This window comes from Salvelinus namaycush, chromosome 22, assembly GCF_016432855.1.
Source record: "Salvelinus namaycush isolate Seneca chromosome 22, SaNama_1.0, whole genome shotgun sequence".
Lineage (NCBI taxonomy): Eukaryota > Metazoa > Chordata > Actinopteri > Salmoniformes > Salmonidae > Salvelinus > Salvelinus namaycush.
The window spans coordinates 8,795,298-8,817,589 of NC_052328.1; the positions used below are offsets into that span (position 1 = coordinate 8,795,298).

The window sequence follows — 22,292 nt, forward strand, 5'->3', positions numbered from 1 at the left end:
GAAACTACATCCCATACATACTGGTCATGAAGAGCACAACAGCAAAACATTTGGGGGAGGTTCTCTTCTGCGCTGTTCAATCAATCCCAATAAATGTGAAGGAGGAGTCGAGATGGAGTGTCGCCTTGTTCATGTCCAAAAGCGGAAGTCACACGACTTTCCATTTCCCCTGAAAACTGGAACATTCAGTTGTTGGGGACTCGGCAGAGGCTAGGGAGGTTCTCAGATCCAGACTCATGGAGAACAATAGTAATTATGTATTTTTTTAGGCACAAACTCCACTATGGTTTGTTGGACAAAGCCTATGGGGATATTAATGGATAGTTTTTGTAGGGTTTTTTGATAAATGCAGACAATAAGGTCTGTGGTAGACAAAGGCTTAGGAGATCTTATATGTTTTGTTCTATGAAATCATCTTCATCAGCTAACGTCACTTCTTGTGAATTTTAAAGCATTTAGTAATTTTAAAAAATCACAGAAAGCACATAAATGCTTCATAATTCGTAAAGGCAGTGGAGATTTTAGCATGTAAATCTTGGTGGGGCTAATTATTTTTTATTTTTTAGATGCATGCCAGGAAAACCACTACACAACACAATACTAACAATACATGAAATCAATCCAATCAAATTGTATTTGTCACATGCGCCGAATACAACAGCTTACACCTTACAGTGAAATGCTTACTTACAAGCCCTTAACCAACAACTGAATTTTAATAAAATACCTAAAAAAAGTAAGAGATAAGAATAACAAATAATTAAAAAGCAGCAGTAAATAACAATAGCGGGGCTGTATACAGAGGGTACCGGTACAGAGTCAATGTGTGGGGGCACCCGTGTCGAGGTAATTGAGGTAATATGTACATGTAGTTGCACTATAACGGTGGCAAACGGTGCCTAGAAACTGTTAGGGCCTACATAAAGCGGCCCCAACAGCTTTCTTTTCAGAACCATGTGGTGAATCCTTACCACTACACCTGGCTATCAGCGGAGCCTTGTCTGGCAGCGAAACAGTTCATTCAGCCTCATTTACTGCCTTTTAAAAAACCATAGCTGATATAGCTGACCTGCTTAACTCAATTATTATTATTTTACATGGTTTGCAAACTGATATGTGACATGTATTAATGCCAAAATAACATGCAAAACAGGCACACAAAAAAATTAAACATACACTGTATATACTGTATATATATATTTTGTTAAACAGGTGGGGCTCAAAACAGGTGGGGCTCTGACCCACCTGCCCTGAATGACAGGTCACCACTGCATAAAGGTCATGTTAACTGACATAGTATCTCATAGAACAAAACATATAAGATCTCCTAAGCCTGTGTTAACCTCAGAACTTATTTTGGGCGTTTATCCCAAAATCATATTATTTCCCCATTCATTTTCCACATAGGAATGGCTGAATGAACCAGAGGTAACTCATTTCTGTTTTTTATGACTACAAACTGGCGGGCTCTATTGCAGAGAAGAAACTAACGTTCGTGGGCGAGGCGTAGCGTTTGCAAGGAATTTGAGTTGCCAGGCAACCCATCCACAGGGCACGAGTGGTCACTGAATGGTTAGATAAGCATGTGCCATGGCCGTCTCAGTCACCTGATCTCAAACCAATTGAACACTCATGGGAGATTCTAGTGCGGTGCCTGAAACAGCGTTTTCCACCACCACCAACAAAACACCAAAAAATGGAATTTATCGTGGAAGAATAGTACTTTAATCAGAGCTTCCAACTCTGACACATTGGCCATGAGACACACGCATTTAACCCTTCTCTCACGCTCTCTTTTATTTTTATACTATTTATACTATTCCCAGAATAGTAGGCCTATTGGACTGATATAAGCATTTAAAGGACACAATACATGACCGTTCAATGTGTGCCATCCCAATGCTGCATTGGGACGTTGACATCCTATTTGACTCATGATTAATGAGGGAGAACAATAATGCCACCTACTGGCCTTACCAACAGCATTACAGCAACTTGACAGTAAATAGTCTCCCATGACTGTAAACCAAGCCCAGCCTTCATGTTAGAGATGCAGAGAAGTACAGGCTATTGATTCCATCCCAAATCCTTAGCAATAACAATACATTTAATTACATCACATATATTTTCATTTTCTTTCTGGTTATTTAATTTAGCCAGATTTGGTTACAAAAGCAACAAAAGTTGGTATTTGACAGTCATCGTTATTAAGTCCTATTCACAGTGACCCTTACTCGTGGTTGGATTATGGATTATTTTTAAGGACTGGTAGACCTACATACAGCTCAGTCTTTTTCAAGCATGTCAAGCATAATCCATACATTTCAGGTATACATCAAATAGAGACTTTTATTAAAGCTCATTATTACAAAGAGTATGATTAATTCCACTGTACCTAGTATAGGAATCCAATACTGACAGGTAAGAATAATGTTTATCAGATAAAATATCCAAAACACTGTAATGAAACACTTTCGTTGTACAGAAAGACTAACAAAATCGTTGTTTTATTCAAATTGTATGTTTTTGTCCATCGACGATGGACAAAAACACTTGATGAAATCACAAAGTTCATTATAATAATGATTGACGAACCTGTGCAGTTTTCTTGAGTACTGAGCGAGATCGAGCAGCAATCGTCATACTGTTCAATTTGTATTTCAAACCCCAGGGCCTCAAACCTGTACAAGAGGACAAAATAACTGTATTCATTAGACCCTGAGACCCCAAGGAACATTGTTCAAGCACGAGTCTGTTTGCTATTCCTTTATAATTGGTGTATATTCTCATCAAAAGCTAAGGTATTGGAACACAATACATAGCATGTGAAAAGAAAACTCTAAAGCACATCAAAACCGAATTACTTCTTGCGATAAGTGTGCTCAGGGGTCATTCTGGTCAAGATACGCACACCTCTCCAAAAGCGCACGCGTCTCCAAAGGCGCACCTACTACTTTCTAAAGGAGAGACATTGTTAAAATATACACAAAAGCTGTACATATGGCCTCCGGGTTGTAATTAAATGTTTTTTTAAGTTGTTTTTCTTTCTTAGAGATGTTTCCCTTTTTTCTTTGTATGCAGCCCTTTTTCGTGTCTGAACAAGAGGGGACAAATTCAATAGGTTCGCCGCTAGTTTGTAACAAATGGACGGCAACAATCTGGTCAGCGAGTTTTTAGACTTTGATTGCCCTCTCCAAAAGTCCTTCAAACAACAGCTTAAGACAAAAATAAAGCCCCACCTGGTACTTCTGTTTGCTAAAATAATAATACATAGATTTCGTTTAATAAATAATTACAACAGATTGTAAAGCGAAGTAGTAGAGGAAGTGTTAATCACGAGACTGGGGCAGGTATCACCTGCTCTCGAGCTAGCGGAGTTTATTGTTAAATATTGTTCAATCACTTTCGTACCAACTCTTTCCCGATATCTCCCATTTCCACAGCAACTGGGCTGTCTATGTTTGCCTATACTTTGCATAACAAGCAAGACACTACACGCCACTGATAAAAATCAAGGGACAAGACTGACAGCTTTAAACTCATCTGTCCATGGTATCCGAATATGGAATATGGATAGGGATTTTGCATTATTTGTAAAGGGGTAATATTTAGTTTACTTTGGACTTTTCGTGCCTTTTATAACAGCAAGGCAACATCTCCTATCTGCTTGGCATATTTGTCCTTTTTATTGAAAGCATATGGTTATCAGAGGGCTCCCAAAATACATATTTAGATAGAAGATTAAGGGGTGCTTTTGTGTTCACTTATAGGCAATCTAAAAAGTTAGCCTATAGGCCTACTGTTTGTTTTACAGGCGTACCACAAGCTCTCTCGACATTATTCACAAAATTTGGAACAATATATGTTGATAATGAAGATACAATTGAAGTATGTTTTAATTAAATATTTTATTTAAAAAAATGTAATGCGCTCTTGACTTCCTGGTGTTACTGGTTATTTTGGAGATGTCATAGCGCACAGAATCACTCCCACGTCAGAGCATACACAGAGCTTTTATGGACTAGACAAAGAGCTAGACCCTTTGTCTTTTCACCACAGACCAAACGTTTCACTTCTTCATTAATTGTTTGTGAGGTGGGCCCCTGCGTAATGTCGCGCACCACAACACCTGTTTCAAGCGCAATCTCCTTCAAAAAGTAAATATTAGAAAGCAAATGTATGCATTAATCATTTGTATACCGTGTCATATGGATTTTTGTGGATGTGGATTTTTGCATTAATGGTAAGCGACAAATTGTTTAAAAAAAAAAATCCTAACTGCTAGAGGAAAGTTGTTATTTGTCACGGTTCAACTAAAGTGCCAAATAGTTTGGCGCATGGCCCCTACAGAGTCTCCAAGCACTTCAATGTTCAAATAATGAAGTTTTAATTATGTTTGAGATTTTGGGGGAATTATGTTCACTGTAATTTCGTGTATTAGAGAAAGGCTCCATATTAACTTTGAAACAAATCATAATTAATAATTTCCCATATAGGCCTATGTAGGCTCCCCATCTGTGTCTAATTTATCAAAACTGAATGAAATGATACGGGATGGTGGTTACATTTGAATAACAATTCTGATCTGAACTCACCTACGAAAACACCAAAAAACGATGGCATTTCAGAGTGAATACTCTTATTTTGCTTTGGTTATGTGTGTATTTGGAGGAAAAATGCCTATCGTCAGGTTTTATCCAAGTGATGGAATTAAATATATACTAGAGCTTCTGTGTTGTTGTTATTTGCTACCACTTATGTAAAGGTCAAGAATCATGGTCAAAGGACTTGTGTGTTTCACCATTTGCCAATTTACACTGGGTGTAGATGGGTCGAAACGTACATCACTCACTGGTCTTAGATTAATTAAGAACCACCCGAAAACGTTGTTATATAGCTGTATGAACTATTTTTAGACGTATTATTAGGGGATTGCTTATAAATCTCCAAGCAAAACAAATGAGGCCTTCGATTAGTAGGTCTACTCTAGTTACTTTAACCAACCAATAGAACTCGCATCATGACAGCAAAATACGTTCATATTTTGCCAACTAATTTCCTCACTTATATTTGGATTTTGCATTTTATCGTTCCACAATAAATAAAATCACAAATAATTTCAGGACAGAGAAAAATATGTTTTACTGTATAGGGAACTCGTGAACCTCGATCAATAGAACGGAATTATGTGCAGGTATAGATTGATAATAAGACACAAGTGCAATAAGTGACCGAAGAGAGCGCGGAGAGGGCAAAAAGAGCTGCCTAAACACTGATTGGCCACTTGGCAGGTGCTGTTGATCCACGCGCACTCCATACAGACAGATAAGATAAAGGGCACATAAAATGGCAGAGGTGCGCATCAACTCTCCATTGTTCGCAGCACTTATATAGGCTACAGAGCCCTGAGAGACGTGAGACTAGCCGCCTGTCACCAATTAATGCAGCCAGGCAGTGCATCAACAAAGTGGAGCAAAAAGACTCGCAACTCCTTCCCACTCAACCCAAGCTGCATCGGTCATAGGTAAGTGATGTTGTGCATCAGAGCACAGAGTCATTTTTCCTCCGTGTATGTTGGTAACGGCTATTTTGGATATTGTTCATGAAGCCATCCATTTATTTTGGTAATAATTTAATGTAATCTCACTATTTTCATGATTTCGTCTCAATGCCATTTCCTCATTTTTATTTTGCAGAATGTCACCCACGTTGCTGTGCACCTCTGTTGAGCGGAGCGTAACCAAAGACGCAGTGATGGCTGACATAAGTACTTCAGAGGTCAGTGTCAAGCCAGGAGAAGAATTCACTATGATCAACATCAGCAATTACAGAAAAAAAACGACACATCATGGGGACAAATACACCAATCGAATGAAACCAAAAACGGGGTTAAAACTGCCCAGACAGAGAGAAAATGGTAGGACGAAGGCAAACGACAGGGAAAGGCATCGCATGCACAATCTCAACTCAGCATTGGATGTTCTGAGAAGCGTCCTTCCTGCTCTGCCCGACGATGCCCAACTGACCAAGATTGAAACGCTGCGCTTTGCGCACAATTACATTTGGTTACTGACTGAGACTTTGCGCATGGCTGACACCTTCGGTCAAATTCCTGACTACCTTCAACAACACTACTTACCCGCATCACAGGGTTGCATTGGGAGTCCAACAAGTGTGATCTCCCCTGAGTGGGACTCGACATCCACCTCATCCTCTTGGCATGGGAACTCAGCAGACACGTGGGTAGATTTCAACCACGGAGAAGATAAGAAGCAATATTGGGATGAGTCAAACGGTTTTTACAAAGGAGGAATGAAACGCTTTTCCTTTTGCATTTTATCTCACAATCAACAATGATCGATGAAAGACAATGGCATCGAATCAAACCAAAGCTTGATTTCATATTTCGTTGTAATATTTAAATGTTGATTTCATTTGAATATGTTGATCAGCACGTACAATTTTATTGTACTTGTTCATGTTAGTCACACGCACTTTGGAAAGGTAAAATAGTTGTATCGATACGAGTAGGCTAGTCTAGAAATTAATCGTGGCAGAATGCTTTTTGTAGTGCATGTAAGCGCCTAACTTTGGTAAGTACCTTAGTAAGATCATTAAGAATGAGGTCAGAAGTAGCACTGTCTATTTATATTTAAAACACGTTGTATTGGTAGTATTAAAGTATTGATAGCTGTTGATGTATTGTTGACGTTCAGCCTAACTTTATATGACATCAAATCATAGTTATACGTCATAAAAGCATAGTGAGTGGATCCTAATGGTGAATGACTTGGGCATGCAAGCTTGCGTTAACGTCATAATGGTGATGATATATATCATCATTGCCATGGGGATAGAATACCCATCACAATAATATCTGCTTCCATTGTGGTGTCATGTACATGCATCATAATGCCACAGATAGTTATAAAAAATATTTAATAATACTTTTGGTACAAACCTCTATTGCTCTACAAAACAGTTGTTGGAGATAAATGGTGTGCATCCCATAATAACTGCATATCTCATGGCAAGCTGCCCTGTTTCTCCCAACTCCTAAACTAACCCTTAAATCCTTTCAAACAAAGCAAGGTTTCTAATTAATATAACAATCACAATGCTCTGAAGTTGAGAATAGTAGCAGCATTTCCAGAGACCAAAAAGAGAAAACACCACGTTTTAATGGCTGTAGGGGATATTAAGTTGTAGTTTCTCTGGTGATTGACTGTCAGTCCTCAGTCCTCAAAAATGCATCGAATGAAATTAATGTCGAACTGGGCATTCGACATTCGGCACACCTGTGGCCCTGCATGGGGCAGTTAAATACTGTGACCTTTGTGTACCTTCCTCACAGGGCGGCTACATACAGTACCCTTGACTCTGCATGCTTTCGTCACACGCAGTGGTGTAAAGTACTCAAGTAAAAATACTTACAAGCATTACTAAAGTAGTTTGAGGTATCTGTACTTTACCATTTCTATTTTTGACAACTTTTACTCCACTACATTCCGAAAGAAAATATTGTACTTTTTACTCCATACATTTTCCCCTGACACCCAAAAGTACTCGTTACATGTTGAACGCTTAGCAGGACAGGAAAATAGTTAAATTCATGCACTTGTCAAGAGAACATCCCTCTTCATCCCTACTACTTCTGATCTGGCGGACTAACTGAATACAAACGCTTCATTTGTAAATTACGTCTTGAGTATTGGAATGTGCCCCTGGCTATCAGTAAATATATATATTTTTTTTTTAAACAAGAAAATCGTGTTGTCTGGTTTGATTATTATAAGGAATGTGAAATATAGACTTTTAGTTTCGATACACTCCAGGGCTCCGACCCACACACCTCAAGTTAGAGCGTGTTCACCTGCAGTCTCAAGTAGATGCAAGTTGTGTAATGACGGACTCCCACATGCTGTTTTCTATCTTGAAGTGTTGTGCGTCCCTCAAACATAACGTGCATCTTCTTGAAACGGCAGGTGAACATGCTCTAACTAATGAGTGCGGGTTGGACCCCTGGAGTGCGTCCCAGCGCCCTGATTGGTTGAAACAGAGGTGATTGACAGGTCTGAAAACCAGTCGGGATAAGATGCCTGGCATTTTTTTTTTACAACGATAATTTTAATAGTAGTTGATGGAAGGCTTTGCAATTGAGCTGAATGCGAATAACTAGCAAACAACATATTGGAAGACATACTTGTGTGATGAACAGATTACAGTAATACCACTTGAACAAGGTCTGTCATGCAAACATAGCACTTTTTGGCATTAGCACATACACACAATTTTTCCCCCCTCAACTAAATACCTATAAGCCACAGAAAATGGCAAAACTGATTATGGCTTGTCTTCCACGCATGTAGCAGAGTCCATCTGCAGAGGTGCACACATCCAGGTGTGACATCCATGAAGATATAGACCTGAAAGACAAATGAGTTCTTAGTGGCATGACACGTAGAATGAGACAAATGAAATGTTGTGTCGGGTATAACTGATATTACCCAATAAAAACAACAAACCAAAACAGATACACATTTTTGATTTGCAGGAAGTGGGAATGGCATTTAATCAAATGACTAATTTCCAAAGATTTACCGCCGGTAAAGTGCTGTTTACCGCAAACCACTTAACTGTGGGGGAATCTCCTACAATTTTCAGATTTTCTTAATTTAAAAACTCAAAATAAGCACGTCGTGCCATTGGCCACTTTCTATTCCGCTGTGTATCCCTGGGATACCGTTCTGTCACAATGCATATGATGTAGGCCTATGCATTTGTAGGACAATTTGGAAACTGTAGAACCTCTACATTACTCATAATGCTAATTGACTAAACATTCAAAATTACCATGGCAATTAGGCTATGCATCACAATAGTAACTATACTTCTATGGTGAAAGTGGGTCTTCTATAGATGTGAGGCAGTAACTGCAACCAAATGATTTTACTGTGCCCAGTCACACACATACTAATGGTCACACAAGGTGGACCCTTGAGTAGCCTTACAATTATTTACATGACCCCAATTTTATTTGCAACCAAATTATTTGCCGGTGCACATTAAACATTCACTCATGTGGTGACATTTTAGGCAAATTGACAGTGAGTACAATAACCAAAATAATTCAAATACATGGGATGTTGAGAACAGCTTATTAGTAGCATGAATGTGTGCTTTGCAGGGGGGGGGGGGGGGGGGTTATTGAGTTGAAGACTGGTTGTATTCCTCAAACAAAATTGTATTGAATCTAATTAAATCAGATCCAATGTTTTAATCGCCCGTAGGGCAGGGTGTCACTTGTAATACTGTATAACATTAAACAAAATAGCTGGTCTCATGAAAGGTGGTAATGCTTGAAACTAGAAAGACTACTCGGCGAGAGCATAGATTAAAGACGTAGAGCAGCAGGGTCACTAAGTGACCAGTGGTCACCACTAGCATCCAGCTCTCCACTCTGCTGGTCACCATGCAAAACAGCAGGTGGTGCCCCAAACCAGAATAACATGAAGTAGACACGGCGCCTGACCAGCAGAGTGACAGGGACGAAATGGTCAATTACAGTACAGTACTTTACCGGCGTTAAAACAAAACTGACGTTTGAAGCATTACCAGGGCAGTGCCATCTCCTGCTGGGTCCAAAGGGCAGGTAGCCCCAGTGGTGGGAAGTCTCCCACCTATCCATCCAGTAGAAGCGCAATCTCCTTCTAAACGCCTCTAATGAGCTCCCTGGCCTAGAGGTCCTCGGAGTGTCTCCTCTCCACACTGCTCTGTGCCCAACCCCTGGCGCCCCAAGACAAGAAGTCTCTCTTGGTCTCCATGGGCCCTCAACTTCTCCTCGATCAGACTCTTACGCCATCCTTTTATGTCATCCAATTCATCTTCTTGTCTCCGTCCTCAATGGTCTTCTTTTTGCTCTTTGGGTGCCTGAAGAGACTACAGCAAGACATGTTGCTCCGTTGCTTGTTGAAACAACGCCGAGCGCACTTTTAACAATACTGAAAAAGACAGCCGCGAAGAACGTTAATCGTCCTTAAAACCCAACCTTTCTGCAGATAACTTGATGAACTAACTAAACAAAGAAACACGGTTTGAGAAAACATTTATTAAGTCATAATAATTATATTGACAAGAGTAATTTGGAACACCAATACAGCATTTTCACGACGAAAAGATGGCACTCAGCAATCATTTTGGAAGAGAGTTTCTGTTTATGAACATCCACCCAGAAGCAGAGCCACCAGAAGCCTGGATCTAACCACCATGATAAAATCAAACCCAAGTAAAGTAGCTACTGCCTGTCCCTTAACTATCCGTGGTCACAGCATGTTTGTGAAAGATTTATGGTAAAAACAGAAACCCCAAAACATTAGTCTACTGATTAAAAATACAAATGTTTTGGATTCCTCTTAGAGATTGGTTGAACCCAGACTACACCATGTAAGCAACCAATTCATAGCCTTCTTCGGTTCCTAAACGTATACGCATAATGTGCAAATTATTATCATTTGACGAATAGCAAACCTTGATTGAAGCTTAACATGTCGTGCCTGGTAGTAACATTATCCAGGCATAAAACATACCATTTTTACAGTCTAGAATGTGACATCTTTAAAAAGGCTGGAACGTCTTGGGGATGGTTCTCACGGAGTCTTGGAGACACTAATGTGGTCATGTGCAGTGTTCCAAACGAGACAGCTCTACTTGGGGAAGACTGTGACCACGTCATAGCCTTCGGGTGGAGTCACTCGCTCGCGTGCGTGCTTCTCGCAGTAGATCTGGTCCTCCACGAAGAAGTGTCCCTTCTGTTTCAGGTTGACGTCACAATTGGAGCAGGTGTAGCACTCGGGGTGACGAAACTTGTCCCGCAACTTGACAACCATCCCTCTGAGTTTGGGAAAGAAGAAATCACAAACTCAAATGGTTAGGTCAAATAAATCAAACATCTGTGAAACTTCCTATGAAAACCCTCTTCAGAATGCATTATTTGCCCAGTTATAATGCATTACGTAGATATTTATGAGCACCTAACAACATTCATAAAGCATTATGAGCAGGCAGCATAATACCCCATGTAGCAAAGTCTTATAATGCCCAATATAAAAAGCTCATTGGGAATTTGTGTCATGAGGGGTTCTACAATCATGATTGGTGTGCAAGACAGACTTACATGTGTTAGAGGGTGCGCAGGGGAATTTGAATATACCCCTCGACAAGAACATAATATTTCCTAATGAGCTTTGCACATGAGGCATAATAACTCATTTTACAGGCTTTGTCATAATGCTCTATGAATGTCATAGGCTTTAATGACTGATTATAAACATCTATGTAGTGCCTTATAATGTATAGAGCATAAGGAGATAACATTTCATACCCTCTTTATAACGTACATGTAAATTGTTGGACAAAAGTGGTCTAAAATACATTCTAAAAACAGATATACTTTACTATCTTCCTACAAAGGCAGAAATGGTTAAGTGAAACTGCAAGTGTCCCTAGAAGCATAATTATTTATTTTTGTAAAAAATAGTAAGACAATTAGAAACTGAGATAGAGGCGTGTGTGGAAAATCCACAACACGGTTCCATCTTCTCTTATCATGATAGACAAAACACCTCATCTTGCCACCCAATCCACCGTGGAGGTCACACAGTAGGTATGTCCAAGCACACTTAAGAGCGTGTCTTAAAAAAAGGGCAACTCCACTACTTTTCAACCTAATTGTAATTATCTCCAGGACAATACCAGTGTCTACATATGCCACAGGAGGTTGGTGCCACCTTAATTGGGGAGGACAGGCTTGTGGTAATGGCTGGAGCGGAATGGTATCAAATACTTCAAACACATGCGTTTCCATGCGTTTCAAATTACATTCGCTCCATTTCAGCCATTATTATGAGCCGCCCTCCCCTGACATATGCGAATACGGCGTATTTGTACGTTTTGTAGAAAAATAAAAAAATTGTTAAAAAGTTATACCCGATGAAATCAAAAGTTAACATTTTAAAAACAGTGATTTTCAAACACAGATTTGCGGTGACAGAAAACACCCTCCCTCTTGCTAGAAACTCATTGCAGATTTTCTTACTTTTAATCCTACCCTGTGATGTCACATAGAAGCCTTTTTCAGGACCTTATCTTTTCAACCACAGATAATAGGGGGGAAAAACGCTGTTTTCACATATACAGACACTGGTTTGGTGCTGTAGCTAATGAATAGGAGGATGAAACGTGGCGGAATTGCCCTTTAAGTCTTAACACTTTATTACCAAGTGTTAACGACCCCTGAAGTACACAGCTGTTGGCGGCATGCTCACAGCATGGCTGTATATCAGCCAATTTAATTGACGTGACACAAAACACTTGTCCTGTGACATTCCATAAAAAAAAAACTTGAGACAAATAAGGAAATAAGTAAAATACTAAGATGCAGTATTTCATCTTAGCGTAGCAACTGAGGCTGCATTTACACAGCCATCCTAGGAACCCAATGCGGAATTATTTTTATGTACAATCTTTTTTTCTGACTGTCCACACTGTTTCTCATGCGACTAGGGTTGCAAAGGTACCGCTAATTTACAAAAGTTAAATCGGAATCTTCAGTAACTAACAGGTAAAACATGACAATCTATAGTAACATTGGTCATTTGTACTTGAATAACTTCAAAAAATGTATTCATATATAGTATTCTTTGTTTATATCCGTGTCAATGTAGCCAATTAGTTCCGAGCGGATAGACCATTTGGTTCAAAAATAGCCTAAATAATGAAAAAAGCAAATTCAAGACAGAAATAAATTTATTTTACTAAGTATAGTAAAAAAAATATTTAAAAAATAATGATATTTCATGCTGAAACCCTCATATTAAACAAATGGTATTCACTAAGTTTGCTTATATTTAGGCTAATGTTTTTCAGCTTTGTCATTCAATTTTACATGTGATAAGGCCACACAGAGGGCCAGAGATAATTACTATGGAACGTCGTTTGGGGCTTTGCGTGTCAAAAAAGACAAATAAGCTCGTTGACCAATCAGGACGCGAATATGACTGCACGTCACAATAATTTAACAGTTCATTAATTTGACAGTTATTACACATCGATTACACTATCACTCGTCGGTCATATGTCACAACGATACGCATGCTATGATGCTGGTGAAGGTGCCTGTACCGCACGAACGCAGACAAACTTCCCCAAGCTTTAGAGACAGTGCTGGTCGTAAAAAAGCTAGCTAGCTGATGGATGCAAACAATGTCATTTTGCTATGTTTTTGGGGAAGAACAATCTGTTTCAGTAGCTATAGATACCTAGCTAAGTCTCACCTAAAACACCCCTAATTTATAAGACAGTTCTTGTTTGATTAAAGGTGGTCGTACCCATGTGAAGCTAGCCACAATAAAGATTAGTCACAATAGTGGAATTTGCGCTTTGCATTCAAAATAAAAAGGTCTCTCAATGAAAGTCATGCAAATAATACAAATAGTGGAATCATGCCATAAATGGAATAGATCACAAGGTTGGAATGTCCTTAAATTCAACAAAAGACAATTTGTTCATTTGACAAATCTGCTGAAATCACACTGGATGTATTAGATCAGTGGTCACCGACCTTTTCAGAGTCAAAATGCAAGCCGATATCTACCGCTCTGTTTTTTTATTAACATGACTTAAAAAATGTAAGCCTATGCAACATTAACCAATTAAAAACAGTACTGTAGCAATGAGGTTTGTGCAGTAAGCTATAGGCCCAATACATTATCTCTACACATTACATTGGGGCAAAGTAAAAATGGGCTTTTTTCGCTTCTCAATGACCATGCAACACCGTATCTTTTGATGGACAGCATATTACAATTCACCAGGGTAGCCCGTCTGTGTCCTGCATATGTTTGATTTGCTGCCTAGAGAGCTGCATATAACTCTCAACCTGAAAAAATTTAATTGCTACTTCGACTGCCTTTCGGTGTCCTGCTTATGTTTGTAATGGCCTACTGTTACAATGGACAAAGAAGTTTGTCAAACAACCCGTCGATCACGCTGCTCGTACAACCCGTCGATCACGCTGCTCGTACAACCCGTCGATCACGCTGCTCCTACAACCCGTCGATCACGCTGCTCCTACAACCCGTCGATCACGCTGCTCCTACAACCCGTCGATCACGCTGCTCCTACAACCCGTCGATCACGCTGCTCCTACAACCCGTCGATCACGCTGCTCCTACAACCCGTCGATCACGCTGCTCCTACAACCCGTCGATCACGCTGCTCGTACAACCCGTCGATCACGCTGCTCCTACAACCCGTCGATCACGCTGCTCCTACAACCCGTCGATCACGCTGCTCCTACAACCCGTCGATCACGCTGCTCCTACAACCCGTCGATCACGCTGCTCCTACAACCCGCCGATCACGCTGCTCCTACAACCCGCCGATCACGCTGCTCCTACAACCCGCCGATCACGCTGCTCCTACAACCCGCCGATCACGCTGCTCCTACAACCCGCCGATCACGCTGCTCCTACAACCCGCCGATCACGCTGCTCCTACAACCCGTCGATCACGCTGCTCCTACAACCCGTCGATCACGCTGCTCGTACAACCCGTCGATCACGCTGCTCCTACAACCCGTCGAAGTTAGTAGACAAAGACATCTGATCATCGGTGAGGGAGGGGAAAGCGGCAGTGCAGGGAGCAGCAGCGAGGTAAATAAATGTGTGCGTGAAGTAGAGAATCCCATACATGCGCAGAAGGTAAGATTGTTTAGCTATTGAAGAGGCATCCAGAAAATTCAGCCACCTTCTAAATTTTTGGATGCTTGTCATGTTAATGGCAGGTCATGTGCAAAACAACACTTCAGAGCAAAATAAAATCTGATCTGCTCATCCAGATTGAGGTCGCATATCGTAACTGTATCAGGATTGAGAACCACATAAATGTGGAATACATCAGAACTCAAAAGATCAGATTCCATGTGTTTTTTGCTGTTTATACATTCTGGGGGAAAAAAATACTATAGGTATCAAATATGCCATCGGAATTGGTCTGCCTGTGTTAACGTAGCCTACGAGACTGGGCCTGTATTCATAAATCGTCTCAGAGTAGATCGGCGTGGATCTCCTCGTCAAATCACCGTGAGCAAAATGCAAAGTTCACAATATTACCATGAGATCACAACTGTTTGAATAATCATATGCTGTACTTACACAATCCCTGACCCACATTTGTCACAGATTGGTAACTTGTTTGCATTTCCCACTGTTGAGCCCATTTTTGCAGCGGGTGCCTTCACACTCCTAAACCCAGAGGGCTTATCAGGATCTGCAATCAAGAGGAGACATGCCATCGTGGTTTGTTAAGCCACTTACCAATTTAATTGCCATTAAATATTTGGAAAACCTTGTAAAATATAGCAAAGGCTCTTCGTGTCACACAGAGACACAATACATTGTGTCACCAGTCTGTTACCAACTATAGAATCAAAATGATCGCTTAAACACTACTTAGCTGAACCAAATCTATTCAAAAAAATTTGCCAATTACATCATGTTAAAACTCCAAACATGGCAAAGTTATAACCCGGTTCGACAATGCGAAACATAAGTGCTGGTGTCAAAACAGACACTCATTTCTCAGTCTCTAAATTGTGCAACATGATTGCAGCGGTGGCAATTTATGCAGGGTTATAATCCAACCAACTGGGTACGCAATCCGTGTGATGCAACCCAAAATGGTTGCATTACAAACCCATGTTGAAGTAAATGCCACATTGCTTAAACACTACATAAATATCAACTGCATACATGTGTGAATAAGTACCTGACTCCAGAATCTCCTGCAGCACCTTGAATGAAGCGGACTGTCGGGGAGGCTCATCAGCCTCTTGGTTTTCCTGCAGCATTTTGTAGACCTCTGAGTCTGCCACTGTTGGGCTGCAAAACAAATGAACACACTTCAAATCAATACTAGTTTACATACAATGAGTCGTATAGCACAAAGGCGTGGTCAAATCGAGGGCCTCAAAAACATTGCTATGTTTCCTTGGGCCACAGCTGAGGTCGAGTTTGACTTGGAACAAACACATACTGTAAGCATCTAACAAGTGAAAATGCAGTACATTCTGCTCTAGTAAGACATCGTAAATTGAAGAATGATACCCAGCGAGTAAAACTAGACGCAATGACATTATTGCAACCAGCTGGGATAGATCCTTACATGTTGCTGGGCTCGTTAGCAGCAGTGGCAATGGTTTTCACGTCATCCACGGCCGTGTTAAAGTCCTTGATGTTCTCGGAGGAGTAGAGACCGGCGGGGTTGTTGTACTGATTGGTTACCACGTTGGGGCCAAACCCAGCAAATGGCAGGGCGCTCCTGTTATGGGCGGAACCTATGGGTTTCACCTCCTGCAAGTTGCGTGTAGCCAGGGATAAAGAAAGTAATGAGTACTAGACAAAAATCAGTTATATTACAAATATAAATACTTTCAATGCCATCTCACACACACACGCCTTGATAGAAACAGTATGACAGTTACTTGACTAATATGTGGATATTAGAGGTAAAGAATAGCATAGTCAAAAGGTTATTTCGGTACTTCATGATAACAGGTAAACACAGGGCCAACTAAGACAAAATACGGTGACATGCAAAGCATTAAAAGCTCAAGTGAAAAAATAAATGCGCAAAACATATTTTCTATGTATTCTGCGACCAAAATGCACTGTGTTTGTGACACATCCCTGAAAGCTGTGGAGGACTGACAAATCACACGCTTCCTACATTAATTCACACTTTGGACTCAATTTCCCATTCACTAGGCAGGAACTGAGTCTTACGTCAGAGGTTGGCTGATAAAACCATGGTCTCCTAGGAGATCTCCTGTTGGGAAGTAAACAATGACCTCATCGTTTGCAGTATCAAAACCCAAGCCTTTGTTTGTGCAGTGGGGATGTGAAAGATTGCAGATACTGGACCATTTCCTATCTGTGAGTAAGGGATTTTCCAGTTAATACGCCATGATAGAGCAGGGACATACCTCTAAGTCACCTTATGAATGCCTCATTTCCTAATATCTTTGGTCTGAGTGAAGTAGGATATAAAGACAGACACACCTGCGGCTCAGACGCAAGATTCATCTTGTAAGGGTTGGTCTTTCCATCCTCAGAAGAGAGCGGTGACCAGATTTTAGTTTCTGATCTAAAAAGAGTCAAAAGACAATACACAAACTTGCAATACAAAAAAAAAATATTCAGACATGCAATAAAACATGAAAGATATCCAAAAGAGAATACAAATGTGGACAGAACAGGCCTCGAACCTGTTGATGAGACAACAACCATTTCTAAAAGAACATATTTTATAGGGGTAATCTGCAGTTCAAAAGAATAACCAAGCGACACCCCACCACCATTTAGGTTAAAAGCTAAAGGGATGGGCTGGAGAAATGTAGCTAGTCTTAAATTAATATACAGAGCTATGAACGCAAGGACTGTCCATCCATGACATCAATGTCGAACATTAAACCATATTTTGAGGCCATATACAGTGTACACAATTACATAATTTACAAACAAAATAGAAGCTCGTTTTACTTTGTGTTCTGGGGCGGTTAGACAGTAGATCTAAGCTCATGAGGCACATACAAGTTATATTCTCCAAGAATCAATGGCTATATATATCATTAACGTAAAAAAGTATGTATAAAACAGATTGCCCCTTGGAAAGCACCACTCACATCAAGTGTCCTGCCCAAGTTGGTACACCCCCCCCCCAGGAAGTTGCCCTATATTGACGTAATTTCCTGTCCTAGAGATGCACGTTTAGGTTCCACCTCCGAAGACCTGGCCTGTCTTTGACTTCGCAACCATTGGTAGGCAGGCTGCTGGCAGGCTTTGGCTATTGGTAGGCAAGTCAAGTCAGCCCGTGCTCATGGTTCTCACAGGGAAGTGAATTGACAGGCTACAATGACTTTGCTCATGATCATGCACGCCGCAATTGACATGTAACTAACTATACAGCGCATTCGGAAAGTATTCAGACCGTGACTTTTCCCACATTATTACAACCTTATTCTAAAAATAATTAAATTATGTTATACTCAATCTACACACAATACCCTATAATGACAGAGCAAAGACAGGTTTTTTAGAAATGTTTGCAACTGTTAAAAATAACTGAAATATCACATTTACTTAAGTATTCAGACCCTTTACTCAGTACTTTGTTGAAGCACCTTTGGCAGCGATTACAGCCTCAAGTCTTTGTGGGTATGACGTTACAAGCTTGGCACTCCTGTATTTGGGGAGTTTCTCCCATTCTTCTCTGCAGATCCTCTCAAGCTCTGTCAGGTTGGATGGGGTGTGTCGCTGCACAGCTATTTTCAGGTCTCTCCAGAGATGTTCAATCGAGTCCGGGCTCTGGCTGGGCAACTCAAGGACATTCAGAGACTTGTCTTGAAGCTACTCCTGCGTTGTCTTGGCTGTGCGCTTAGGGTAGCTGTCCTGTTGGAAAGTGAACCTTCGCCCCAGTCAGAGGTCCTGAGCACTCTGGAGCAGGTTTCCATCAAGGATCTCTCTGTACTTTGCTCCGTTCATCTTTCCCTCGATCCTGACTAGTATCCCAGTCCCTGCCGCTGAAAAACATCCCCACAGCATGATGCTGCCACCACCATCTTTCACCGTAGGGATGGTGCCAGGTTTCCTCCAGACGGGACGCTTGGCATTCAGGCCAAAGAGTCACCTCTTCACTGTTGACATTGAGACTGATGTTTTGCGAGTGCTATTTAATGAAGCTGCCTGTTGAGGACTTGTGAGGCGTCTGTTTCTCAAACTAGACACTAATGTACTTGTCATCTTGCTCAGTTGTGCACCGGTGCCTCCCACTCTTTCTATTCTGGTTAGAGCCAGTTTGCGCTGTTCTGTGAAGGGAGTAGTACACAGCGTTGTTCGAGATCTTCAGTGTCTTGGCAAGTTCTCAAATGGAATAGCCTTCATTTCTCAGAACAAGAATAGACTGACGAGCTCCAGAAAAAAAATCTTTGTTTCTGGCCATTTTGAGCCTGTAATCGAATCCACAAATGCTGATGCTCCAGTTTTCAGCTGTGCTAACAATTGCAAAAGGGTTTTCTAATGATCAATTAGCCTTTTAAGATGATAAACTTGGATTAACTAACACAACGTGCCATTGGAACACAGGAGTGATGGTTGCTGATAATTGGCCTCTGTACGCCTATGTAGATATTCCATTAAAAATCTGCAGTTCCAGCTACAATAGTCATTTACAACATTAACAATGTCTACACTGTATTTCTCGATCAATTTGATATTATTTTAAATTGATTTTTTTTGCTTTTCTTTCAAAAACAAGGACATTTCTAAGTGACCCCAAAACTTTTGAACGATAATGTATATACACACACACACACACAAAAAAATAAATACTGACTAGTTAAAAAATAAGTGAATATTGACAAATTAACCAATGGATTACGGTGATTTTCAGGAGGGAAAAAAAGCTGAGGTGCAAAAACATAAGTTTGCACCCCCTATTTTAATTTGCTCCATGGTTCAGGCGGCCAAGTGGACTACACGGCAGTTTGGCTCATCTCTGTCACGAAGAGGAATAACTTTTCAGCTGTTTCTGATTAATAAACAATGCCATGCTGTGGTAACATTCAAATAAAACCCAGCCCTGAAACAAAACGTAGGCTGAAAAGAATTTGTATGTCATATCACAGGAAGAGACACCACATTCACATGGATTTACACAAAGTGGGCCGTTCGGATGTATCACTTCCAAGCCCAAATATGTCCTACTTTGACTAAAACAATTACTTAAATTGTTGTGCAACATCATGGGTAAGCTCTGGCCATCGTCTTTCAGCTCGGAAAAAGTGAATTTCTACTGGTGTGGGCGTTTAACCTCAGACAAACAAATCCAAGGTCCCTGCCTCCCTCTCACCATTTGAACCATACAATTTAGTATCCCTTACATATAACCACATCAGGTGTCAGAGATACTGTACTTTTGTGCACATTTGCTGAAATGTTCCATGACTCAGTGCTTTTTGAACCCATCCGAGTCTATGGAAAACTGCAAATCCCTACCTGTCGATAGAGAGGATCATTTCCTCTACGCAGCCCTTGATTTTGTTCTGTGCCTGCAGGTGAGTCATGCTCTCAGTGGGCTCTCCATCAATGGCCAGGAGCTGATCCCCGACATTCAGATTGGCCTGGGCAGCCTTACTGCCAGGAGTGATCTGAAATATTCAGTACATCAACATATTCAACTTTCTTCTCACATTTCGGATCGAGTAATCTGGGATTCTTCTATGACATTTCTGGAGGACAAGGATCCTTTGGCTAAACTCTTGAGTGTCCCATGGCAGGTTGTTATGTGGTAAATATGGGTGCAGTCTCAGTTCACAGACAGGATTAGTAACACTAGAAAAGTATGATGGTGACTAAGGATTCAAAGGGAGGTCTTAGAGAAATTTAACAAATAACAAGAATCGGTTTCAAACACACTTAACAATATAGTTTGTCGTCAAAGAGTGTTGTGCATAGCAGTCATTCATTCAGTTACATCTACAACACTTCAAAAGGTTCATAATCCATTGCATTGAAATCCTCAATACACCTTGCCAGTTTTTCTTCAATATGTACTTCTGAGAAAACGTTGGAGGGCTAAACATTGTGGGCCAGTTGAGGGCAAATGTTAGGTTGGTGAAGACAGAGTGAAGTTCAGTGCCCCACCTAAAACAATGTAGGTGAAACACTGTCAAGGGATGTGATCTTGCATACCCACAAAATGTGCTGTACTGTCGGAAATGTCTGAGAAAATAACACTATAGAATTGGTTGTTAATGCCCTCTAGATAACCTAAATAAACATAGAAATAAACATAGACCTATACAGACTTGGATGGATGTATTGGCCAAACAATGGAAGATTGTCATCTAGAACTAGACTAGGCCAATTCATGGACGAATTTAACAGTAGCACATGGTAGCACACTTTGCACAACACAAACCGTGAAGCTGGTTTCTCCGAAAAGGCCGTTTAGAGTCAATTACGTTTTATTGAATGGCCATCTGGCATAATGACCCGAAAAGTCACTTTCTCCTGACCCTCAAATGGCAATAGATTATTGGTGAGGTAATGAAAATAATCTTTACAGCAGCGAGAAAGAACGCTTCCCCTCGTGCCTCACGGAAATGGTGTGTTCGAGTCGGCAAGTGAAAGTTCCGCCACCGGACAGGGCCAGGTGCGGTTACATTGTAAAAAAATATATTATAAAAAGTGACAGACTCTCTGAAACAACACTTACCCGCGAGATAGTCAAGGGTTGTTCAAAATCCTTCCCACCAACTAGACGGAATCCCCAAGGTCCAGGACCTTGCACGACAACCCGTAGAGGCATATCCTACTTTCAAATTTGCCGAATCCGAGTTTAAAAAAAAGTATAATTCTTAGACAGCCTGTGTTTGTCCTGACAAATATGACATGTGTGAACAAACTTCGATGAGGGTATTGTGTAGCTAGAAGTAAAGGGGCGGTTCCCGTGGCAAAGCTGAGCGAATAGTTTTAGATGTTTTCACTCTGATAAGATCGATTTCCTATGTTAGTTCAAGGATGTACCGTTACGTCACCATATTATATGCAAGCTTACCATTTATGGAAGACCCATTTCCCAGGATGTGGAATGTGCCGCTCCCTAAACTTGAATTCCTGCCATTTGCTCCACTAAGTGGGCTACAGCCGACAAAAACTGAAACGTCCCATTGTGTGTGTAGGCCTACATTCTCAACTTTTTCATATGCATTGCAAAACGAATGGTAAGTAATAACAATGTGACAACAATTCTATTATAGGAGTTAGATAGGAGACAAGCAAATTAATGTAGGGTCTTCACAGCCAACCTGGTGTCAGAGAATTTCGTATTATTGTGTATGAAAATCCGATACACTCCTTATGATATATTACTTTTTGTATGGTATTATTAATTTGTGATTACAATTCGTATGATGTTACATATGTTACAAATTTGAAAAACATGCAATATGTTACGAATTTGCAAAATGGATGAAATGTTACAATTTCCAATTTGTTGTTGCTTACGTTAGCTAGGTGGCTAACGCTAAATTAGCTAGCTGGCTAACATTAGCTAGGCTACAGATTAGGGTTAGGAGTTAGAGCATACTTAAATTCACACAGGACATCAGATAAGACAGGAGAAATACTCCAGATATAACAGACTGACCCTAGCCCCCCGACACATAAACTATT

General features: G+C 40.6%; 1 protein-coding gene across 1 annotated transcript; it reads right to left on the bottom strand.

Annotated features, from left to right (window-relative positions):
- Positions 1–10,088: 10,088 nt before the first annotated feature.
- Positions 10,089–21,607, bottom strand: pdlim1 (PDZ and LIM domain 1 (elfin)). The gene is made up of 7 exons (XM_038960336.1): positions 21,334–21,607; positions 20,112–20,263; positions 17,118–17,202; positions 16,222–16,409; positions 15,826–15,938; positions 15,213–15,327; positions 10,089–10,890 (listed from the first exon to the last, which is right to left on the bottom strand). Exons 1-7 carry the CDS (start codon positions 21,424–21,426, stop codon positions 10,704–10,706), a joined length of 933 nt encoding a protein of 310 aa, XP_038816264.1. The 5' UTR covers positions 21,427–21,607; the 3' UTR covers positions 10,089–10,703.
- Positions 21,608–22,292: the final 685 nt, after the last annotated feature.